Genomic DNA, 18,342 nt, shown 5'->3' on the forward strand with positions numbered 1-18,342 from the left:
AATTTAAACATTATATCTGTAGCAGTGTTCTGTTCGCACAGGCTCAAATTCAAACAGGTAGTCTTACTCTTGTCCATGGTCATGCACAATCATTTTATGGCTTCAAACTTTTTGTACGCCACGGACTAGATTTAAAACTACCTTCTTTTGTGTATTTTCGGCCAAAAAAGTTAATATCAAATTATTTGGTTGTTGCTCTAGTAAACCCTTTCTCTGCCAATGACTCAAGTGTGCACAGATTTCACCCACATTCAGACAATCTGTATGGACAAGATATTCATGTGGCATGCAGGGAGTTAAGCATGGATCTTTGATTTGCAGGCAGCTGTTATCCCATTACAGAGAGGAGATTACAGTAAAAGACTCCTGCTGTTATTATTAGTGTGGAATGCTTCATGCATCAGTACTTATGTACCATTCAAAATGCTCCTGTACATGTATGAATTCACATTTGAGCAGTTTACCTGTTGGACTATTGAGAGAACTTTATGCTTTTGGGTAAAAAAAAAAGAAAGAAGGAGAAATAAAGTATTTCATGTGTGAAATAAGTTTTTGTTACAGGTGTAGTTTCACAATCTCCATTGTTGCTCATGCTGAATTTCAGAATACAATTTTTATCCATTTTTATTTCATTATCTTACTACTTTGCACATCTTACTTTTTGTTTCATCAAAGTAAGTCATTTTTGAAACTGATAACATATTTTGTTTGTTTGTTTTTTCCATCAGAAGTAATTTATATTTGTAACTTGTGCAAAAATATGAAAGAAAATATGGATGGTGGAAATGCTGTTTATAAGAAGCATTACTTTCATTGTTAGTACTAAGGCACTTTAGCATACTATTTTTTTGGCTGATTCATTGTGCAGCTGGCATTTCTTTGTAGGATTAAGCACTATGAATAGACCCCATACTGCAGAACCTCTTTTCTCACTATACTCTTCCAGAATGTGTGTTTTCTTTGAAAAATGTAGACAGGTTAGAAGAGTCCATTTAAATTGAGATACACATCATTTTAAAACATATTAAGTCCTGCTCATTCGGAATCTGCCCTGAACTAAAAATCATGTATCTGGCAACATTTTGTTCGTTTTGTAATGCAAGGTCACAAATATCTCAACTTAATTAGACTGGAGTTAAACTTGTCTTGCGATCAAACACTGTGTGGACGTCTGACGGAGACTGCCCTGTTTTCTCTCATTAGGAACTCCCCGTCAGTCCCTCAATTTAGAGGTCGAGCCCAGCGACAGCACCACAAATTTCTTCCTCACGTGGAGTGACCTCGACGAGGGCAACTTTACCTCCTTCTGCCTGGAGTACACGCCCTACGCGCCGGGCAACTTCCCGGACAATGGCGACAGCGAGGTGTTGCGCAGCACGCGACGACACGAATTTTACCGCCTATCTCCCGGCGAGGAGTACACTGTCACCGTTACCACCTGCATCAGTTCTATCCCCACGGGTGATGGAGAGGAGAGGATTATGTACAGATTGCGTAAGACCAAGAGATTCAATAGCTTATTGCATCACTGTTACAGACTCCTTGCTTCCCCACCCTAAAAAAAAGGAAGAAAAACATGAATATTTTGTTCTAGAGCTTGTATTTCTGGGTGTGTGTGTGTGTGTATGGGTGCATATGTGAAGTGTAAGACAGAAAAAAAAAGAGTAAAATAAAGAAGTATTGAGGTATAGAAATATTCTATTTACTGGTACTACATTTATTCATTCAGTCAAGATGGAAATTTAATGTGTTCAAAGTGAAAGGTTCATCCAGCAGATTTAGACTAACACAATATTACTAATAAATGTGGTGTTCTTTTACTTGTGATGAATATCGAGATCTTCCGAAAAATATCCCAACCCAGATGATAATGATAAATCATCTTATTCTATGGCTATGAGATATGAATAGCAAACAAGAAGCGTGATCACAAGGAAGTAACTCTGCAGATGCAGGAAAAACTTTTCAAGTACACACATGTGTCATGAAGGTGTGAGTCTTCTTTCTTGGAGACCAATGGGCAACTATACATTCTTCGTATTTGCTGTTCACTAGCAGTGTAATGAGTTGTGCAAACTTGGCATCTAAACCCTTGCATACAACACCAAATGAGATATTTATCCCCGCTGTGCAGGGCTTGACATAAGCGATAGCCCAGGGCCACTAAAAATCAAAGTCAGGCCACCAAATGTTCAAAGAGACCTTTTTTTTTATGGCCCGATTGGGCTACTGAAATTCAAAATGAATTTTTATATTTCCTGTTATTTCAAGCCAGGACATACCTTTTTGTGCCCACCGCTATTTCTGTTCTTTAAGATTTAAAGGCCCAAACGGGCCATCAGTGAGAGAAAAAGTTAGTGTCGAGCCCTGACTGTGCATCCGACATCTCCCCAACAGCTCCAGCACCAGCTACCGGAATCCGGGTGGCTGAGGACACCTTGTCTACCACCTCGGTGACACTTGAGTGGGACGAACCAGACGGCATCCGCGACAGGTATGAGTTTGCTCTCGACCCATCCACTGAAGGCAATTTTGATGACATGGACGCTGATCATTCGGTGACCATCAGCAATCTGGCTCCAGGAAAGCGGTACGTGGTCGACGTCACTGCCATAAGCGGCAACAGGAATAGCTCGACTACTCAGTTCACCTTCCACACGTGTGAGTAACTCTATCATGGTTTATAAGCCATGAATTTCAGGCTCCTATCTCCAGTTTGTTTAAAGCAATATCACAATTGAGATTAAATCCTGGTTTGAATTTGGAATACATACTTTCAGGGTTTTATGTTGGGAAGATAATTGTACATGTTACTGAGACGTGTTTGAGGTAATAACATATAGTGTGTAATTTGCGTTTGTTAAGAGTAGTGTATGTGATATGATTGTACAACTGTACTTTCGCAAGATAATTCTAAAGAGGGAGCAAGTTTTTCAACTGTTATTTTCTGTTGGAAGCTCTCTCTAATACGAATGAGATGTGTGTAGCAAACAATTTGTCACAACGTTTATCAGGCCTCTGCCGATCCCAATTTTATTTTGGATAACATGCCTCTCTCAAGGCAGCATGCATTACAGTTATGGTGGCACGCAGTGAGCATTATGTCACTGAAAGTGGTGGTTGATGCATGCCATTATCTCCCCATCCCCTTTACAGTGCCCGATGCTCCACAAAACCTCGTTGTTTCTGATGTTAGCACAACAACGGCTGAACTTTCATGGAGTGATCCTATACAGGAAAACATACCAATTGTGAGGTACGTCCTCGACATTGAGCCAGGAGCGTCGGATTATCCCGTTGGTGAGTACATCATTGGATGAAATTGTGTTGTGAAGTCTTTGCTTTCATCCCCTGAAAAATTGCATTCTCTGGTAACAATAATTTGATCTATTATCCTTGCTGTGTGTTTCTCCAAGAGAGATGAAATATTTTCCGTAGATTATGACATTTATGTGTACCTATATTATTTCTTTAAAGGCTTAACAAGTGGGATATGTGTTTAAGTGTCTGTGGAGAAGAGTAACTGAGATATACATGTAAAAGGAGTGAACTAATTTTTGTTAGGGTATTTTAAAGGGATCGTACAGTTTTGGTTGAGACCTAATTTCGGGTTTCTAACATTTTTTGGTGAAATAATGAGAAACCTCTTATGAAATATGAAAGAGCATGTAATTCTATGAGGAATTTAATGTTTATTTGCTGAAAATTGGCTTTGAAATGGCTGAGATATCCAAAAAAGAGCAATTCCAATGAAGTGTGGGACCCACACTTTATTACGAACGCTTTATTTTACTTTGTTTTTGGATGTTTCAGTCATTCAAAATCTGATTTTCATCAAATAAACTTTGAATTCCTCTTAAAATGGTATGCTCTGTACTATATCAAAAGTGTTTTCTTGGTATCTTGCAAAAAGTTATAAGCCCGATTCTCATCTCCACCAATACTGTACCATCCCTGGCTTGGCTCATATGACATCACCTAGATATATCACTGTCCAGCACCTTCAAATCACTAGATACCTCCTAGCTAGGCCTTCTATGCTTCGTGCTATATCATTTACTGCACGCACAGCTGGATCGGCATTTGTCAGATAATTCGTGCTAACTGGCCCTGCTTCCACACCTGCAAAGACCAAGTTTCTAATGCCTGTATGATACACTAATTACATATTCTCTCTTTGCAAAAATTTAGCTAAACACAAACACAAAGCTTGCCTGAAATTTTTATTCAACTTGTGCATCGTGGAAGAATACTTACCTCTGTAAATATTCTGACAAACTTTGGACAGCCCAGACTGGGAAATGCCTAGCTCACTGATCTGTTACATAATGGTAGCATTTTATTTTCATTTATTTCATTATCGTTTTTTATGGTAGTACATGTAGATTAAGCTAATAGGAATGGATTGAAAATAGACTATGAACCTCTTTTCCCATTTTCTTATAATCATTTGTCTGTTTTATTTGTATCTGTATTCAGACAGAGAAAGTTTCCTGCTTTTCTTAAGTAAATGTTGATGTTTACAGAGTATGTGTATGTTCAAAATTGTCTACATACATAGCAACTTATCTTTCTTCCTTAGACATTTATTCGTTTACTTTTTCTGTTTCTAATTTACAGATTGCAACCTGTTTGTTTACAGCAGTCTTCGGACAGAGCAACTTTTCTTTCTTTCTCATATAATCAGTTGTTTGCTTGTGATTTTCTTCAGACATTAATCCGTCGGCCACATCGCGTTCGCTGACTGGTCTGACACCAGGGGCATCCTACACCGCCACCCTAGCCTCAGTCGTCGAACGCGAGGATGACTCACCTCTGACAGGCGCTCCAGAATCGTCCACACCTTTCCTTATGAGTAAGCTCCAAGCATAGCATGATTTATAATGGTTGAGCCCATCAGCAAGTTACGGGGTCATGAGAGCCAATTACACTCTGGCTCGTCTGTCAAAAAAAAAAAGGATAACAAGAAGGAACAAAACACCGATGTGAATTGAAACTGACAGTTTGTTCAAAGAAGTGGACCTTTTTCTTTTCTACATATTGTTTTGAGGTTGGGTATAGGAAATAGCTTTGAAAACATGTGATTCATTCAGAATTAGAACCAACACCGATAAACAGATATTTGAATTTATGCAACAACATGCTAATAAAAAGACAAGAAGTTTGCAAAGAAAAACACACACAAAAAAGGGCAAATAAGAAATTATATGATGGTTTGAAGGCTGTTCAAGTGAGAATCTTTCACTGGTGGTAGTTCGTTGTAATCAAATCCCAACATTGAATGTTTATGCAGTCTTTACCATGTGTAACACCAATTTTTTGTTTGACACCTAGAAAGTACTATATACCTGTTAATGTATCATTTTAAGCAGGAAAGAGGCAGATTCACTGCAGTGTGATACCTGTTGTCATAATACTGCCATCTGAAAAAAACTATCAAACAAAAAAACAAAAAGGGAAACTGGTCAACAGTCAAAGGGCTGTCTGACTGTCTGGTTATAAATTTCCGAAATCCACATGAAGATAATGACATGGTTATAATTCTAACTTTTCAGGTTTTCTCTTGCTCGCTAATGACAGATAAACTGAAAAAAAGAAGAGAGTGCTTGTCATGCAAGTTTGGTGTAAGATTTGATTTGCACAAGAAGTGAATAAAGCTGCACTAGGCACTGTCTAGATGGTAGCTCACAGTAGCTGTTATTTTTATGAGTGCTCCTTTGTTTTTCCAGTCCCCTCACAGCCCACAGATCTCACGGTTACCATGGTATCCCTGACCGCTATCAGGGTATCCTGGCAACCAAGTGAGGGTGAGGTCGACGCTTACGCCTACAGTTACTCCCCGGGCAGAGAATCGGGTACAACCACCGACACTTTTGTGGATCTGACCAATCTGGGTGTGTCCACAGCCTATGCCTTCCGTGTGAGGGCACAGAGCAACCGCCTTAACAATGATGGGGACATTATAGAAACCAAATTCAGTCAGAACCTCTCTGGAATTGTCAGCACCAGTAAGTTGATATTGTCATGCTTTTGCATGATATTATGAGCTATGAATTTCTTTGTATTTTGTGTGTGTGTGTGTGTGTGTGTGTGTGTGTGTGTGATTGCATTTGTTGTAATTTCTCTGCTTTTTTTTGCTGGCTGTAGACGGTTTGATTTTGCTACAACACGCATTTCCCATAGACACCTGCCTGAGTATACTCGGGACTCATCCTCAACGGGTTAAGTAAAACAAACAAACAAACAAAATAAGGGCGCAATAACAGATGAAGAAATTCCTTTTGTGCATGAGTGCAGCCACATAAATCCAGTAACTTTGAGCAGAGTTGGATAAAATGAAGAAAGGGTTTGAGTTGATACAGTTCAGCGAAAAAAAAAAAAAAAAAATTCTTTATCACTGGACCGCAGCATCTCTCATAGACCATATTCATTTTATGCACGAAATTGCAGAAGTTTTACATTTTTTGACAATTAAAAACAAAAGATATGAATGCATCCCTCTGTATGTCATGATTTTTCAAGAGTGTCATGGTATCACACAGTCATTTATTAAAGCAAATTAAATGTTCCCCCCTTCAATCAGAGGCCAAGGAAATTCTGCGCTGATTAGTCTGTTCTGGTTTGTTTGGTCTATTATGTGCAAACCTATGGGATGTCTGCACAGTTGACATGATAAACACACATGACCGAGATATTCATTGGGATATCTTCTCCTGAATCATCTTAAACTGGCTCTGTTTTACTATACTTTAAGGGCTTTCTGGCTCCTCTATTGATTTAGCAATTGCTATGATTCTACTGATTCCAAATAAAATCTGTTCTATTTGAAGTGAATGCGATGGCATGAATGTATTTGTTGTCCCAACATTTTGAGGTACAAATTTGTGCTGGCTTCATCATTTCTAATATCACCAAATACTGTTAAGTTTGTATTCCTCCATCATCATAATATTCCAAACCTGTGATAGTGTGTGCTACTGTATATACAATGTGCGTGCAGTTGTGTACGTAAGTTGTCAATCTGTCTGATTTTGAAACAGAACCGCCCGTGCCGTCCTCCTTCCAAGTCACCGCGGTGACGGCAACATCAATGACCTGGACGTGGGTTCCCTCCGTTGCGGGAGTTACGTCTTATATCATCGCCATCAAGGACAGCGATGGGGCAACTGTAGGCAACGGGAATATGCAGGTAGGCATGGTGAAAGGGGCCTTTGGGGGGCTTTATTGATTGTTATCTACAATGGCTGGTCATGAGATCATGTCAATGGTAAATGGTAATTAGTTTGAGCTGATATAGGAATTAACTTCATGAATTTTCTGTTTGACATGAAATGAGGAACTTCACCGTAAGTTTCAATTTGATTAGATCCCAAACATTTTGTTTGCTTTCTCTATCATAATCGATAAAGTGAAAGTAAGTAATATTGGTGGCATCATCCGTCTGGTATTTCATAACTTTGAGAATTTGCAGGCATTTGAGGAGACAGTGAAATAACATTTTCCACTGATTTTATGTGTGATTTATCATAATGTATGAATGACTTTTTGTTTCCACCATTCCAGGTCACAGGCACTTCTTACACACAGGACTCCCTCCTGCCATTTTCAGTGTATACAGCTACTATTTTTGCAGAGTTCAATGAAGTGCTGAGCGATGCCCTCAATGCTGCCCCACAAAGAACCCTCGCCTCAAGTAAGTTCTGCGCAGTGTGCCATCCTTTAACAAGTGGTCTTCCATTTTTCCTTAACCCGCTGAGGACAAGTCCCGAGTATACACTGGCTGATGTCTATGGGAAATGCATGTTGTAGCAAAATCAAACTGTCCTCAGTGTGTTAAAGTGTACTAATGTCCTGGAAGTCAAATTTTGTGCCCAGCTAGAATACATAAAAACAGCCAAAATTCGCCTGTGATAGCCCCTGAAAGTATAGATATTTCAATAATTCAGATCATCTCTCTATAACAATTTGGCACTTGTGCTTCACGCATTTAAGTTCTCTCTATAAGCCCAGTTACTGATATTTGCGTGTTCTACCAATACAGGCACGTTTTAACGAATAATATTGAGATATTTTGTTGATCACTTAATAGATGATTGTGCGCAGACATTGCATGTGACTATCGTTCAAGATATATTTGGAAAAAAATATCGATAAAATTGAAAGAATAAGGTGATCACCTCCTCCTCCTCCTTCTTCATGTTACTATCAATGTGGGCATTATACTCTCCAATATGATAATGACAAGGTAGCAGAAAAGGAAAGCCACTGTTTGTAGTTCAGTACAGTACTGCCAGATGAGTTCTAAGATCTTTTTGCAGTACATCTATCAAATCATTCCATCTTCCTCTTCCATCCAGAGCCGGGTGTGGTCACAACTCCTTCCATCGCCCCAACCACACCCGTGGAAGCGGAGGTGGTCTGGTCTCCTCCTACCTCACCCAATGGAGTCATCGCCAACTACACACTTACTGTATTCAGGTCTCCAGAAGTCGGGCAATTGGTACGCAAAAAATGATTATAATCATGATAATGATACACACTTTATCTGCACTCAATCAATGCAAGGTTTCTGTGGCTCTTACTGTATATGCCATATATATTTAGTGAATCTAATCTTTTTTCAAATCGGGACTTCCCGACAATTTCATGAGTGGTTGAATTCGTGATCGGGAGTTGCACTAATCAACAGAGAAATGTATGTGAGCATGCTCAGGATCAGAATAAATATTTCTTGCATGTTCTTAAATTTGCAAATGGCACTCGACTTGCAAAATTTGCTAGAATAAAGAATTCGTGAAATATATAGCCTATACAGAATGATAATGATATGTGAAACCAAAGGTATAGAACTTTTGTAGATGTGGTCCCTAACTGTTGTGAATTTCATTGGGGTGGCTTTTTTGTTTGAGGCTTTTCCTCTCAAGGGCTTCCACCCATTACTGTGTGAGAATTGAGGCTTAAACTTAAGTCCCAGATGATTTCTGGTAGACATGGAAAAAACAAGTTTCAGTAAGGGGTAATCCTAGCCAAGTGTGCAAAACACACACCTCAACGAACACCTCCCTTAATTGTCCCCACATAATCTATGGCATTGCAGGTGCAGCTTAGGCAAATTGCTGTCACCGCTGATGCATCGCTGACGACGTACTCCCAGGCCGTCGGCAGTCTCACCACCGGCAACTACTACGTCTTCTCCGTGGTGGCGACTAACGGCATCGCGTCCAGCGATCAGTCATACTCCATGCGAGTGCTCTTCCCAGAGACCGGTGAGTGTGCAATACAACACTTGTAAATTACGTGTATCTACAGAAATTGCAGATCAAGTTTGCAACTTACCAGTTTATGACTTTTTGATAAGATGGAAGCAGCAACAGTTAATTCAAGATTTGTTATAATCCTTCTACTTCATATAATGTTTGTTATTCTCTGACTGGTTCATATATTGAACAGCATCCTTGGATTTTATTTCTTTATTCATTTCTGCAAATATATGTATATATAATGGCACCTTTCTGATAGATATCTATATAATTAATTTGATAATGTGTGACACACCCATTTAGATGTTTTCAGTGTGTTTGATATGTTACATTAACATCTAAATATTGTAGCACTAACTATGATTAATATCACTACTTGAGACTGAGTATCATGTTGCATGGGTTATTCAGTATGAGATGTTAAATGTACATTGTAGTCTCGCTTCATGTTGTGATGATTAAACCTTGTGTAAGCAATGAATCAATGGGAGTGTAGCTGAAAATATTTCTGCAAAGTGTGAGGTGTGTTAGGAAAAAAAAAAACAAATTGTGAAGCTTTAACTCAAGTGCTCTTGCGAACCCCTGAATTTATGCATCTGTGTTTGATCTCTTACGTAGCTCCACCTGCCCCATCGTCCTCCTCCGCCCCTCAGCTGGTGTCGCGAGGAAACACCATCACTATCTCCTTCCAGAACCCATTCAGCGAGATCTACGGCCCCATCGCCAGGTTTGCCATCATTGTCCAGGAGAGGTCCTTGTCATGTAAGTGACTCTATTGGAAGTAATACTGTATACGCTATAATTTTCGCGTACATAAATTTTCGCGAATTGCCGCTGTCACACATTTTCGCGAGTGGTTAAATTCGCGATTGGGGGACCAGAGAAAATATGAAGTGGCAAAGAAAGTGTGAATTTTCAACTTACTAGCAAATAAGAATGATACTAGTTATACACTGCATGGAAAAGACTTGCCAAACTCTGCGAACTAGTAAGTTAGAATTCAACATTTTTGAAGTGGTTAAGTCCATCGCGCTAGATTTCTGACGAGTGGTCCCCTAGATTTCTGACGAGTGGTCCCCTTGCGATAATGGATTGGCTCTCTACAGTATTCGTAAGTAGACGTGGACGTGCGTAAACAAGCTTAGCCAGTATGGTCTGTTCGGTAAGCCGTGACATGGTATACTAGTACTGAAATGTTCGTATCATCAAGGCAAGGGATTCATTTTGGAAGGTAATATTTTCGCGTGTTGTTAATTTCGCGAATAACTCCCGACTCGCGAAATTCGCGAAAATAAAACCCCCGCGAAATATATAGAGTATACAGTATGTGTGCTAGAAAACGAAGATAAACGTGCATTGCATTTAAGTCACCTTTCTTTTTTTTTTGGGGGGGGGGGGGGTCAGAGTTCATGCTTTAAGGGAGTGACTTAGGTGTTGAGTTTTGTGTCTACCACAAAAAAAGTGATATGATAGTGATAACCAATTTATGTTGTGAAAAAAAAATACACACAGTTAGCATTAGGAGAAGCCTGGATATATCAAATTATGTGTATACATGTAGGAAGATAGAACACTTTCGTGTTCCCTACCAGAAAGACAGTTACCTCGCAGTTTTCTCACGAACTCGTTTGCATTTTTAGTACGTGTAGTTTGTAAAAATTTGATCAAGCTTGATTAGACAGAAAAATTAAAACTACAATTGTAGAAATTGAATACACATTGCTAACTACCAACCCAGGTCGTATCAAGACCTTGAAATTTTGATTAATTTTCTTTCTTGCAATCAGGGTTTCCTTGAAGAAATTGATCCTTGTATTCAGCTTGTATGATAAACCAGTCGGGGGGGGGGGGGGGGGGGGGGGGGGGGGGGAACAGCAAAACAGAATGTTGACTGGAGAACTCTGGCTAGAGACTTGTAATGCTGTAATGGCAGAGAGCCCAAAATTTCAACAGGCTTGATTGCAAAAAATCTCCATGAGAATTCTCTCTCTCTCCACTTCCTTTCCCAGCATTGACCTCCGTGGCCAGGCGTCAAACGTCCAATGAGCTGACCTGGGCCGAAGCGAGAAGGTCACGCCCTGTGCCCCAATACCAAACCACACCCACCGACTACTACCCCTTCAGTAGCAATGCGCAAGAACAAGTGACGTACACCGTAGGGTCAGACGGCTCCTGCGATCCCAATGACCTGACAGAATACTGCAATGGCGCCCTCTATCCAAGCACTGCGTACAGGTATGTGACATTTGTTGTTGTTTTTTCTCTCTTCTCTTCTCTTTTTTTTTCCTCCTGTTGCCCATTTTGAAAACCATGTCAATATACTAGTTTTACAGAAAATGGGAGTTTTTTGTAAGAAATGGGAGTGTGTGGTTAACACCCAGACAATGGTCCTGAACAGTGGACAGGATTTGAATGCTCTACTACATATTCATGAGAAATTCCACTTTCATATACAGCTATAGTCTTTATTCATCCATCCATGTGCTTATTTGTTTATGTGCATACATTTTATTTAAATTACCATGAATACAGACTATCAGTGCCCAGGGCAATCCATCACGAATTATTGTCCCCGCCGAACGAGTTCGAGCAGGGGACTATGAAACGGGCTCCGTACGTGTGTGTGTCCGTGTGTCCGTCCGTCCGTCCGTCCGTCCGTCCGTCCGTCCGTGTGTCCGTGTGTGCGTCCGTGTGTGATCAAAATCTTCAATTTGCTACTTCTCTGTCATTTATGAGCCAATTTTGATTCTGTTTGCTTTATATGATAGCACTACATGGGAGCTTTGAAACTTCTACACAGAATTTCAGTCGTGACCTTTCACCTTGACCTTTGACCTATATTGTACATTTTGCTACAAAATGCTACTCCTTCGCCATTTCTAACCCGATTTCGATTCTGTTTGCTTTATGTGATGGCACTAGGTGAGGGCTTCAAAACTTCCACACAGAATTTTGACCTTTGACTTCTTTGACCTTTGACCTTGATTTTTGACCTGTATTGTACATTTGGCTACAAAATGCTACTCCTTTGCCATTTCTAACCCGATTTCGATTCCGTTTGCTTTATATGATGGCACTAGGTGAGGGCTTCAAAACTTCTACACAGAATTTTGACCTTTGACTTCTTTGACCTTTGACCTTGATTTTTTGACCTATATTGTACATTTTGCTACAAAATGCTACTCCTTCGCCATTTCTAACCCGATTTCGATTCCGTTTGCTTTATATGATGGCACTAGGTGAGGGCTTCAAAACTTCTACACAGAATTTTGACCTTTGACTTCTTTGACCTTTGACCTTGATTTTTTGACCTATATTGTACATTTTGCTACAAAATGCTACTCCTTCGCCATTTCTAACCCGATTTCGATTCCGTTTGCTCTATGTGATGGCACTAGGTGAGGGCTTCAAAACTTCTACACAGAATTTTGACCTTTGACTTCTTTGACCTTTGACCTTGATTTTTGACCTGTATTGTTCATTTTGCTACAAAATGCTACTCCTTCGCCATTTCTAACCCGATTTCACTTCCGTTTGCTTTATGTGATGGCACTAGGTGAGGGCTTCAAAACTTCTACACAGAATTTTGACCTTTGACTTCTTTGACCTTTGACCTTGATTTTTGACCTATATTGTACATTGGCTACAAAATGCTACTCCTTCGCCATTTCTAACCCGATTTCGATTCTGTTTCCTTTATGTGATGGCACTAGGTGAGAGCTTCAAAACTTCTACACAGAATTTTGACCTTTGACTTCTTTGACCTTTGACCTTGATTTTTTACCTATATTGTACATTTTGCTACTAAATGCTACTTCCGGCGGGGACATATATTACGCACCGCGTAATTTCTACTTTTCCTTGTTGATAAAGCATTCATGTGCCTTGGAGCAAGAGTTCAGAAGCCTAGTGATCAGAGTTCTGACAAGGTGGTATTCGCGGTATTCATGTCTATTGTTCAGGGTCATTGTAAGCACACACTCACATAATTATACTATACATCATTGTTTCTTGTGTAAAGTTTAGTTTCTGTACAGAGGGTTCAAATTTGACCAAATTCTGGAACTTAACTTTAAAATTAATCATGGACTTAACGAAACAGATTCATGCTCTCATATTCAAATCATCTCCAACTAAATTGTAGGCTATTCAGCTATTACTCATATCAATGATAGTGTTATCTGATGTATATTTTTGGAACTATTAGTTTGTGAACTATTAAGGATCAAAAGTGGGAAATGTTATTTGTAACACCTAGTGCTTGCTGCAGAGATGACTTTTTATGCCTCCGCCACGAAGTGGTGCCGGAGGCATTATGTTTTCGGGTTGTCCGTCCGTCCGTACGTCCGCTTTCGTTTACACGATAACTTGAGTATTATTTACTGGAATTTTACCAAACTTGGTCCAAGTATGAAGTATGATGGGGCAATTATTTGATTAGATTTTGGGTGAAATCGGCTAAAGGTCAAAGGTCAAGGTCAAATCATGAAATTGTATCCGTTTACGCGATAACTCAAGACTGGGTGGAGCAAATTTCACCAAACTTTGTTGGAGGATGATGTATGATGGGACAATTACTTGATTAGTTTTTCAGTGAAATCGGATAGAGGTCAAAGGTCAAAGATCAAGGTCAAATCCTAAAATTTATCTGTTTAAGTGATAACTCAAAACTGGATGAAGCAGCTTTCACCAAACTTGGTCCAAGGATGATGTATGATGGGAAAATTAGTTGAGTAGATTTTAGTGACATTGGCAAGAGGTCAAAGGTCAAAAGGTCAAGGTCAAATGCTACAAATGTTGCAATTTCCCCCATATCTATGCAATGCCCGAAGGTATTTTCTTGAAACTTGGTGTGGACATGTACTACTGCGTAAAGATTCTCCAGAGAGAGTTTCATGTCATAAGGTCAAAGGTCAAAAGGTCAAAGGTTAGGTGAAAATGTTGCAATATTACTTTTCTCGCAAATGGTTTGATGTATCTTCGTGGAACTTGGTACATATGCATGTACTGTCTGGCAGGGATTATCTAGGGAATTTAGGGGTCATGGGTCAATAGTCAGGGTTCAAAGTCAAGGTCAACTCCTCAAAATTATACTATTTCCCTCATATACTAGTATGTGCAATGCTTGCATTATTAGTTTCAAAACTTAATACATGCATTACCTAATGGAGATTCTGCGGGAAATTTCCAGCCAGAAGGTCAAAGGTCAAAGGTTAAGGGTCAAAGGCCAGGTTTCAATGCCCCCCCCCCAAAAAAAAAAAAAAAATAAAAAATCTATTGTGTACCGTCATCACACTCTTTCTTCGTACCTTGGAAATTACTCAATGCATAAACTTCCCCAAAATTCCCCAAATATGTGTACCTGCACTCTTAGAAAATTATAGCAAACCCAGTTCAAAACATTTCTGACAAACCTGTCATTTCAATATTTTGCCAGTTATGTGAAACTATCATGGATCACACATTGTGAAGACATTGTACTATACGCCTATTGGGAGAATCATGCATTATGGCGGAGGCATCAGTCGCCATGGCGACATTTCTAGTTTTTTTACAATGAATACAATTCACTCCCATCAAAATCAATAATCAAAAGTCTTCAGATTTCCTCCATCAAAATTTCTCGGTGAGGTTACCTGGAGTGCACATAGATTTGATGCATTGACTGTGTATTTCTTCCATACAAATGCAACATGTTTCTTTGGATCTGTTTTTCACTGCAGTTTCATACTGAGGGCGTACGGAGAAGATGGCAAGTTTGCAGACACACCAGCCAGTGATGTGTTCAGAACCCGTAAGTCTTGACATTCTAACATGGCATTCAGTCAGGTTTTTGCACTGATTATTGTATAAGCTGTTATTTTTGCTTCGGTTACTGTATAAGCTGTTATTTTTGCAAGGGTTTGATTTTCAAGAATTTCGCGAATCACCGTTGGACATGAATTTAACAACACGTGAAAATGTTGTTGTGAACTAGGTATTACTATACTGCACGTATGATACCATCTGTGTTTATTCACGTAAACCTCTCACCGAAATGTCTGTGATCTTCTCATTTGCAAAAATATCTGTACATGAAAATAACAGCTTATGCAGTATGTGTATCTTGTATGTTTGCGTGCTGGTTGTAATCATGCTGATAGCTTCTACAATGTACATGATAATGTTTGTACTTTCTCTTTAGCAATGACTGGAAGAAGCTTCCATTGATTGTATTTGCCGTAATCTATTCAAGTTGAGAAGTTTTGTGAATGGGTCAGGTTGGTAAAAAATTTACTTTCATATTGCAGACTGTATCGTGAATGATTTCTCTGAAAGACTGCCCAGTTGATATTTGTGTGTCGATTGTCTGGTGCTGGTGATATTGTCTGTTTTAATCTTTGATGTGAATATCTGGATCTGATCTTGTTTGCATCTCTTTTCCCCCTCCCAGAAACTGATTTTGGAATCTTCTACATACCAGCTATCATCCTTGGGCTCATTGTAGCTGTTCTTCTCATCATTTTCATGGCCATTGGCATGGGATGGTGAGTCTATGTTGAACTTTAGCTCAGAAATAACAATTGATTTTCAATTAAAAATTCAAGTATTGTATTAAAATACACTGGAGATTGTTCTTTATGGTTGTGGGATTTATTTGTCAGGGGTAAAGTTTGTCAAGCATTTTAGAAAAATTGATAGCAGTAGGATATGATATAAGAAGAATCAGAAATAGTAGTAGTAGTAGTAATAGTAGTAGTAGTAATGGTAGTAGTAGTAGTAGTAGCAACTACATTGTAGTAGGAGTAGTAGTAGTAGTAGTAGGAGCAGTAGTAGTAGTAGTAGTAGTAGTAGTAGTAGTAGTAGTAGTAGTAGGAGCAGTAGTTGTAGTAGCAACTAGTAGGAGTAGTAGTAGTAGTAGTAGTAGTAGTAGTAGTAGAAGTAGAAGTATTAGCAGTAGTAGTAGTAGGAGGAGCAGTAGAAGTAGTAGTAGTACTAGTAGTAGTAGGAGCAGTAGTACCGGTACTTGACCAGACAAGTACTATTGCCACTATGACAGTTGCTGCTATTTCTGCTGCTATGAATACTTGAATCTATATCTGTGGCTGCTACTAATACTCATACTACTTTTACTTTCACTACTCCTCTTGTGCTTCTTTGTTGCCATCTTTTGCTTCTTCTTCTTTTTCTGCTCCTTCTTCTTTTCCATTTCCTTCTTCTCCTCCTCCTTCTGTTTCTCCATCTTCATCTCAAGGACATGGGTTTGAACCATGGATTTGAACCCTGAATCTATTCACCCTCTTTACCATGAGAAATCTAAAAGCCGTAGAATCTGTGTATTTGTCAAGTGTACCATTGTCACTTGACAGGATTTATAAGCCATTCCAATCATTCTATCAATGACTAGTGTAGAGGCATGTCAATTTTAATGTAATTACTAACATACTGTAATCCTCTCCTAACTTTGCAGCTGTGGCAGACCAGGAGACGCTCTCTACGATGATGAGAACAGCGTCAGCTATCCACCGGAGTATATGGATAGGTATGGCAACGGTCACAGCAACGGTTACGGCAACGGTTATACCAACGGCCAGATCAAACGGAGGCTGATCGATGTGCCCTACGGCAAGAACGAGTTTGAGATGGAGAGTCCCTTGCGAGGGGAGGAGAATCCCTACACCATGCCACCCCACCCCACCCTCCCACCACAGGCCGCAGTGTCTGCCGACGTCCATCGGCCAGAACCTGAACCCCAACTCACAAAGTACGTTTCTACGGTAGCGGTTATCACCATGTTGTAAGACGCCAGTGCATGCAAATCCGTTCCCCTTTATCTGTGGCGTAAAACTTCGCAAAATGGTTGATGATATTTGTTTATTGTTGTTGTTTTTTGGCTTTATTTTCTGTCATTGTAGACCCTATAGATGTTAAATGTTATCATGCTTTCTAGTTACTTGTCATCTGTGATGAAATTAGGAGATATATCTCCCTCTCATTTAAGGATGTATATTAATCTTTCTTCTTTTTTTTTTTCAATTGAGGAACAGTCTGAAAAGTGGAATAGTATTAAAAAATACTATTTTTTTTAAAAGTAACTAAAGATTCCAAACTTTCATTCCACCACGTTTATTCTGCTGAAGTTACTGCTGTAGATACGATGTAGATCTTGACGGATACATGCTAACTGTCCCCCTATTTTTTTTTTTTTTTTTTGGGTCCTTTCAGCCCTGTAAAGATTGGTTCCTTCGCTCAACATGTTTCCAACCTGTCGGACAAGAACAACTCTGGCTTCAGTGAAGAATACAATGTAAGTTGATCTCCTGCCCCCTTTACCCCTTCCCCCAAAAGAAAAATTATAAATCTACATATCTACAATATTACAGTGCAGAAAATGCCTTCTGGTTGAACTCATTCTGCAGCAACATTATAGGCAAAATGCTGATTATGAACAGATCAATTGTCAAAACCTGCTCTAAATGAAATAAGTAGACATTGCAAGTTTGTATTGCTTGAAACACGTGGATGCAATTTTTATTTTTTATGTACAACTGCTGTGTTGTGATAAACTGAAAGCAGTGTAGCCGTCAAAATAGATATTTGTGTAATCATAAAAGTAACTTTGTTGAGTCGTTTTTCTCTCAAATGCTCCGGCCAGTTTCTGAATTACTATACAGATACATATTACGGGTTTAATCATAATATTTCAGTCACATGGAGGTTGGAACCTCTGTTTCCTCTTGAGATTAAGACTGGAACCATAGATAGAGCTAAAGGATTGAAGTGTCCATCTGACCGTGAAGAGACAGAGCTGTTTCTTTCCACTGTTCTTCTCACAATGTTTGCGCCTGTTTGTTTTTGCAAAAAGAATCTGCTGGCCATCGGAGGCACCAGAGCCATGACGGTCGCACGGCAGGAGAACAACGCCACCAAAAACAGATATCGCAACATCCTTCCATGTAAGTACTTGCCCATCTTGTATTCTCAGTTCCCATTGGCTCCTGCAGGAGCCATTTCAAAGTTGCCAAGTCTATGTTAGAATCTGCTGGGATAGCATAAAAGTGGAGCATCTGTTTCGTCAGTGCAGTCATGTAACTCCTATCAG

General features: G+C 39.5%; 1 protein-coding gene across 1 annotated transcript in view; it reads left to right on the forward strand.

Annotated features, from left to right (window-relative positions):
• Positions 1–18,342, forward strand: part of LOC139709147 (receptor-type tyrosine-protein phosphatase eta-like) — a 38,887-nt gene that overhangs the window by 16,187 nt on the left and 4,358 nt on the right. Inside the window, exons 15-30 of the mRNA XM_071621109.1 lie at positions 1,204–1,494; positions 2,398–2,661; positions 3,157–3,300; positions 4,712–4,855; positions 5,730–6,008; positions 7,041–7,189; positions 7,564–7,693; positions 8,358–8,500; positions 9,098–9,266; positions 9,879–10,022; positions 11,270–11,495; positions 14,984–15,054; positions 15,694–15,787; positions 16,711–17,004; positions 17,466–17,547; positions 18,106–18,196. Coding sequence (XP_071477210.1) covers positions 1,204–1,494; positions 2,398–2,661; positions 3,157–3,300; positions 4,712–4,855; positions 5,730–6,008; positions 7,041–7,189; positions 7,564–7,693; positions 8,358–8,500; positions 9,098–9,266; positions 9,879–10,022; positions 11,270–11,495; positions 14,984–15,054; positions 15,694–15,787; positions 16,711–17,004; positions 17,466–17,547; positions 18,106–18,196 — 2,715 coding nt within the window. The remainder of the gene's footprint in view (positions 1–1,203; positions 1,495–2,397; positions 2,662–3,156; positions 3,301–4,711; positions 4,856–5,729; positions 6,009–7,040; positions 7,190–7,563; positions 7,694–8,357; positions 8,501–9,097; positions 9,267–9,878; positions 10,023–11,269; positions 11,496–14,983; positions 15,055–15,693; positions 15,788–16,710; positions 17,005–17,465; positions 17,548–18,105; positions 18,197–18,342) is intronic.

This window comes from Diadema antillarum, unplaced genomic scaffold, assembly GCF_040938485.1.
Source record: "Diadema antillarum isolate AM-2024a unplaced genomic scaffold, OU_Dant_1.0 scf00000037, whole genome shotgun sequence".
Lineage (NCBI taxonomy): Eukaryota > Metazoa > Echinodermata > Echinoidea > Diadematoida > Diadematidae > Diadema > Diadema antillarum.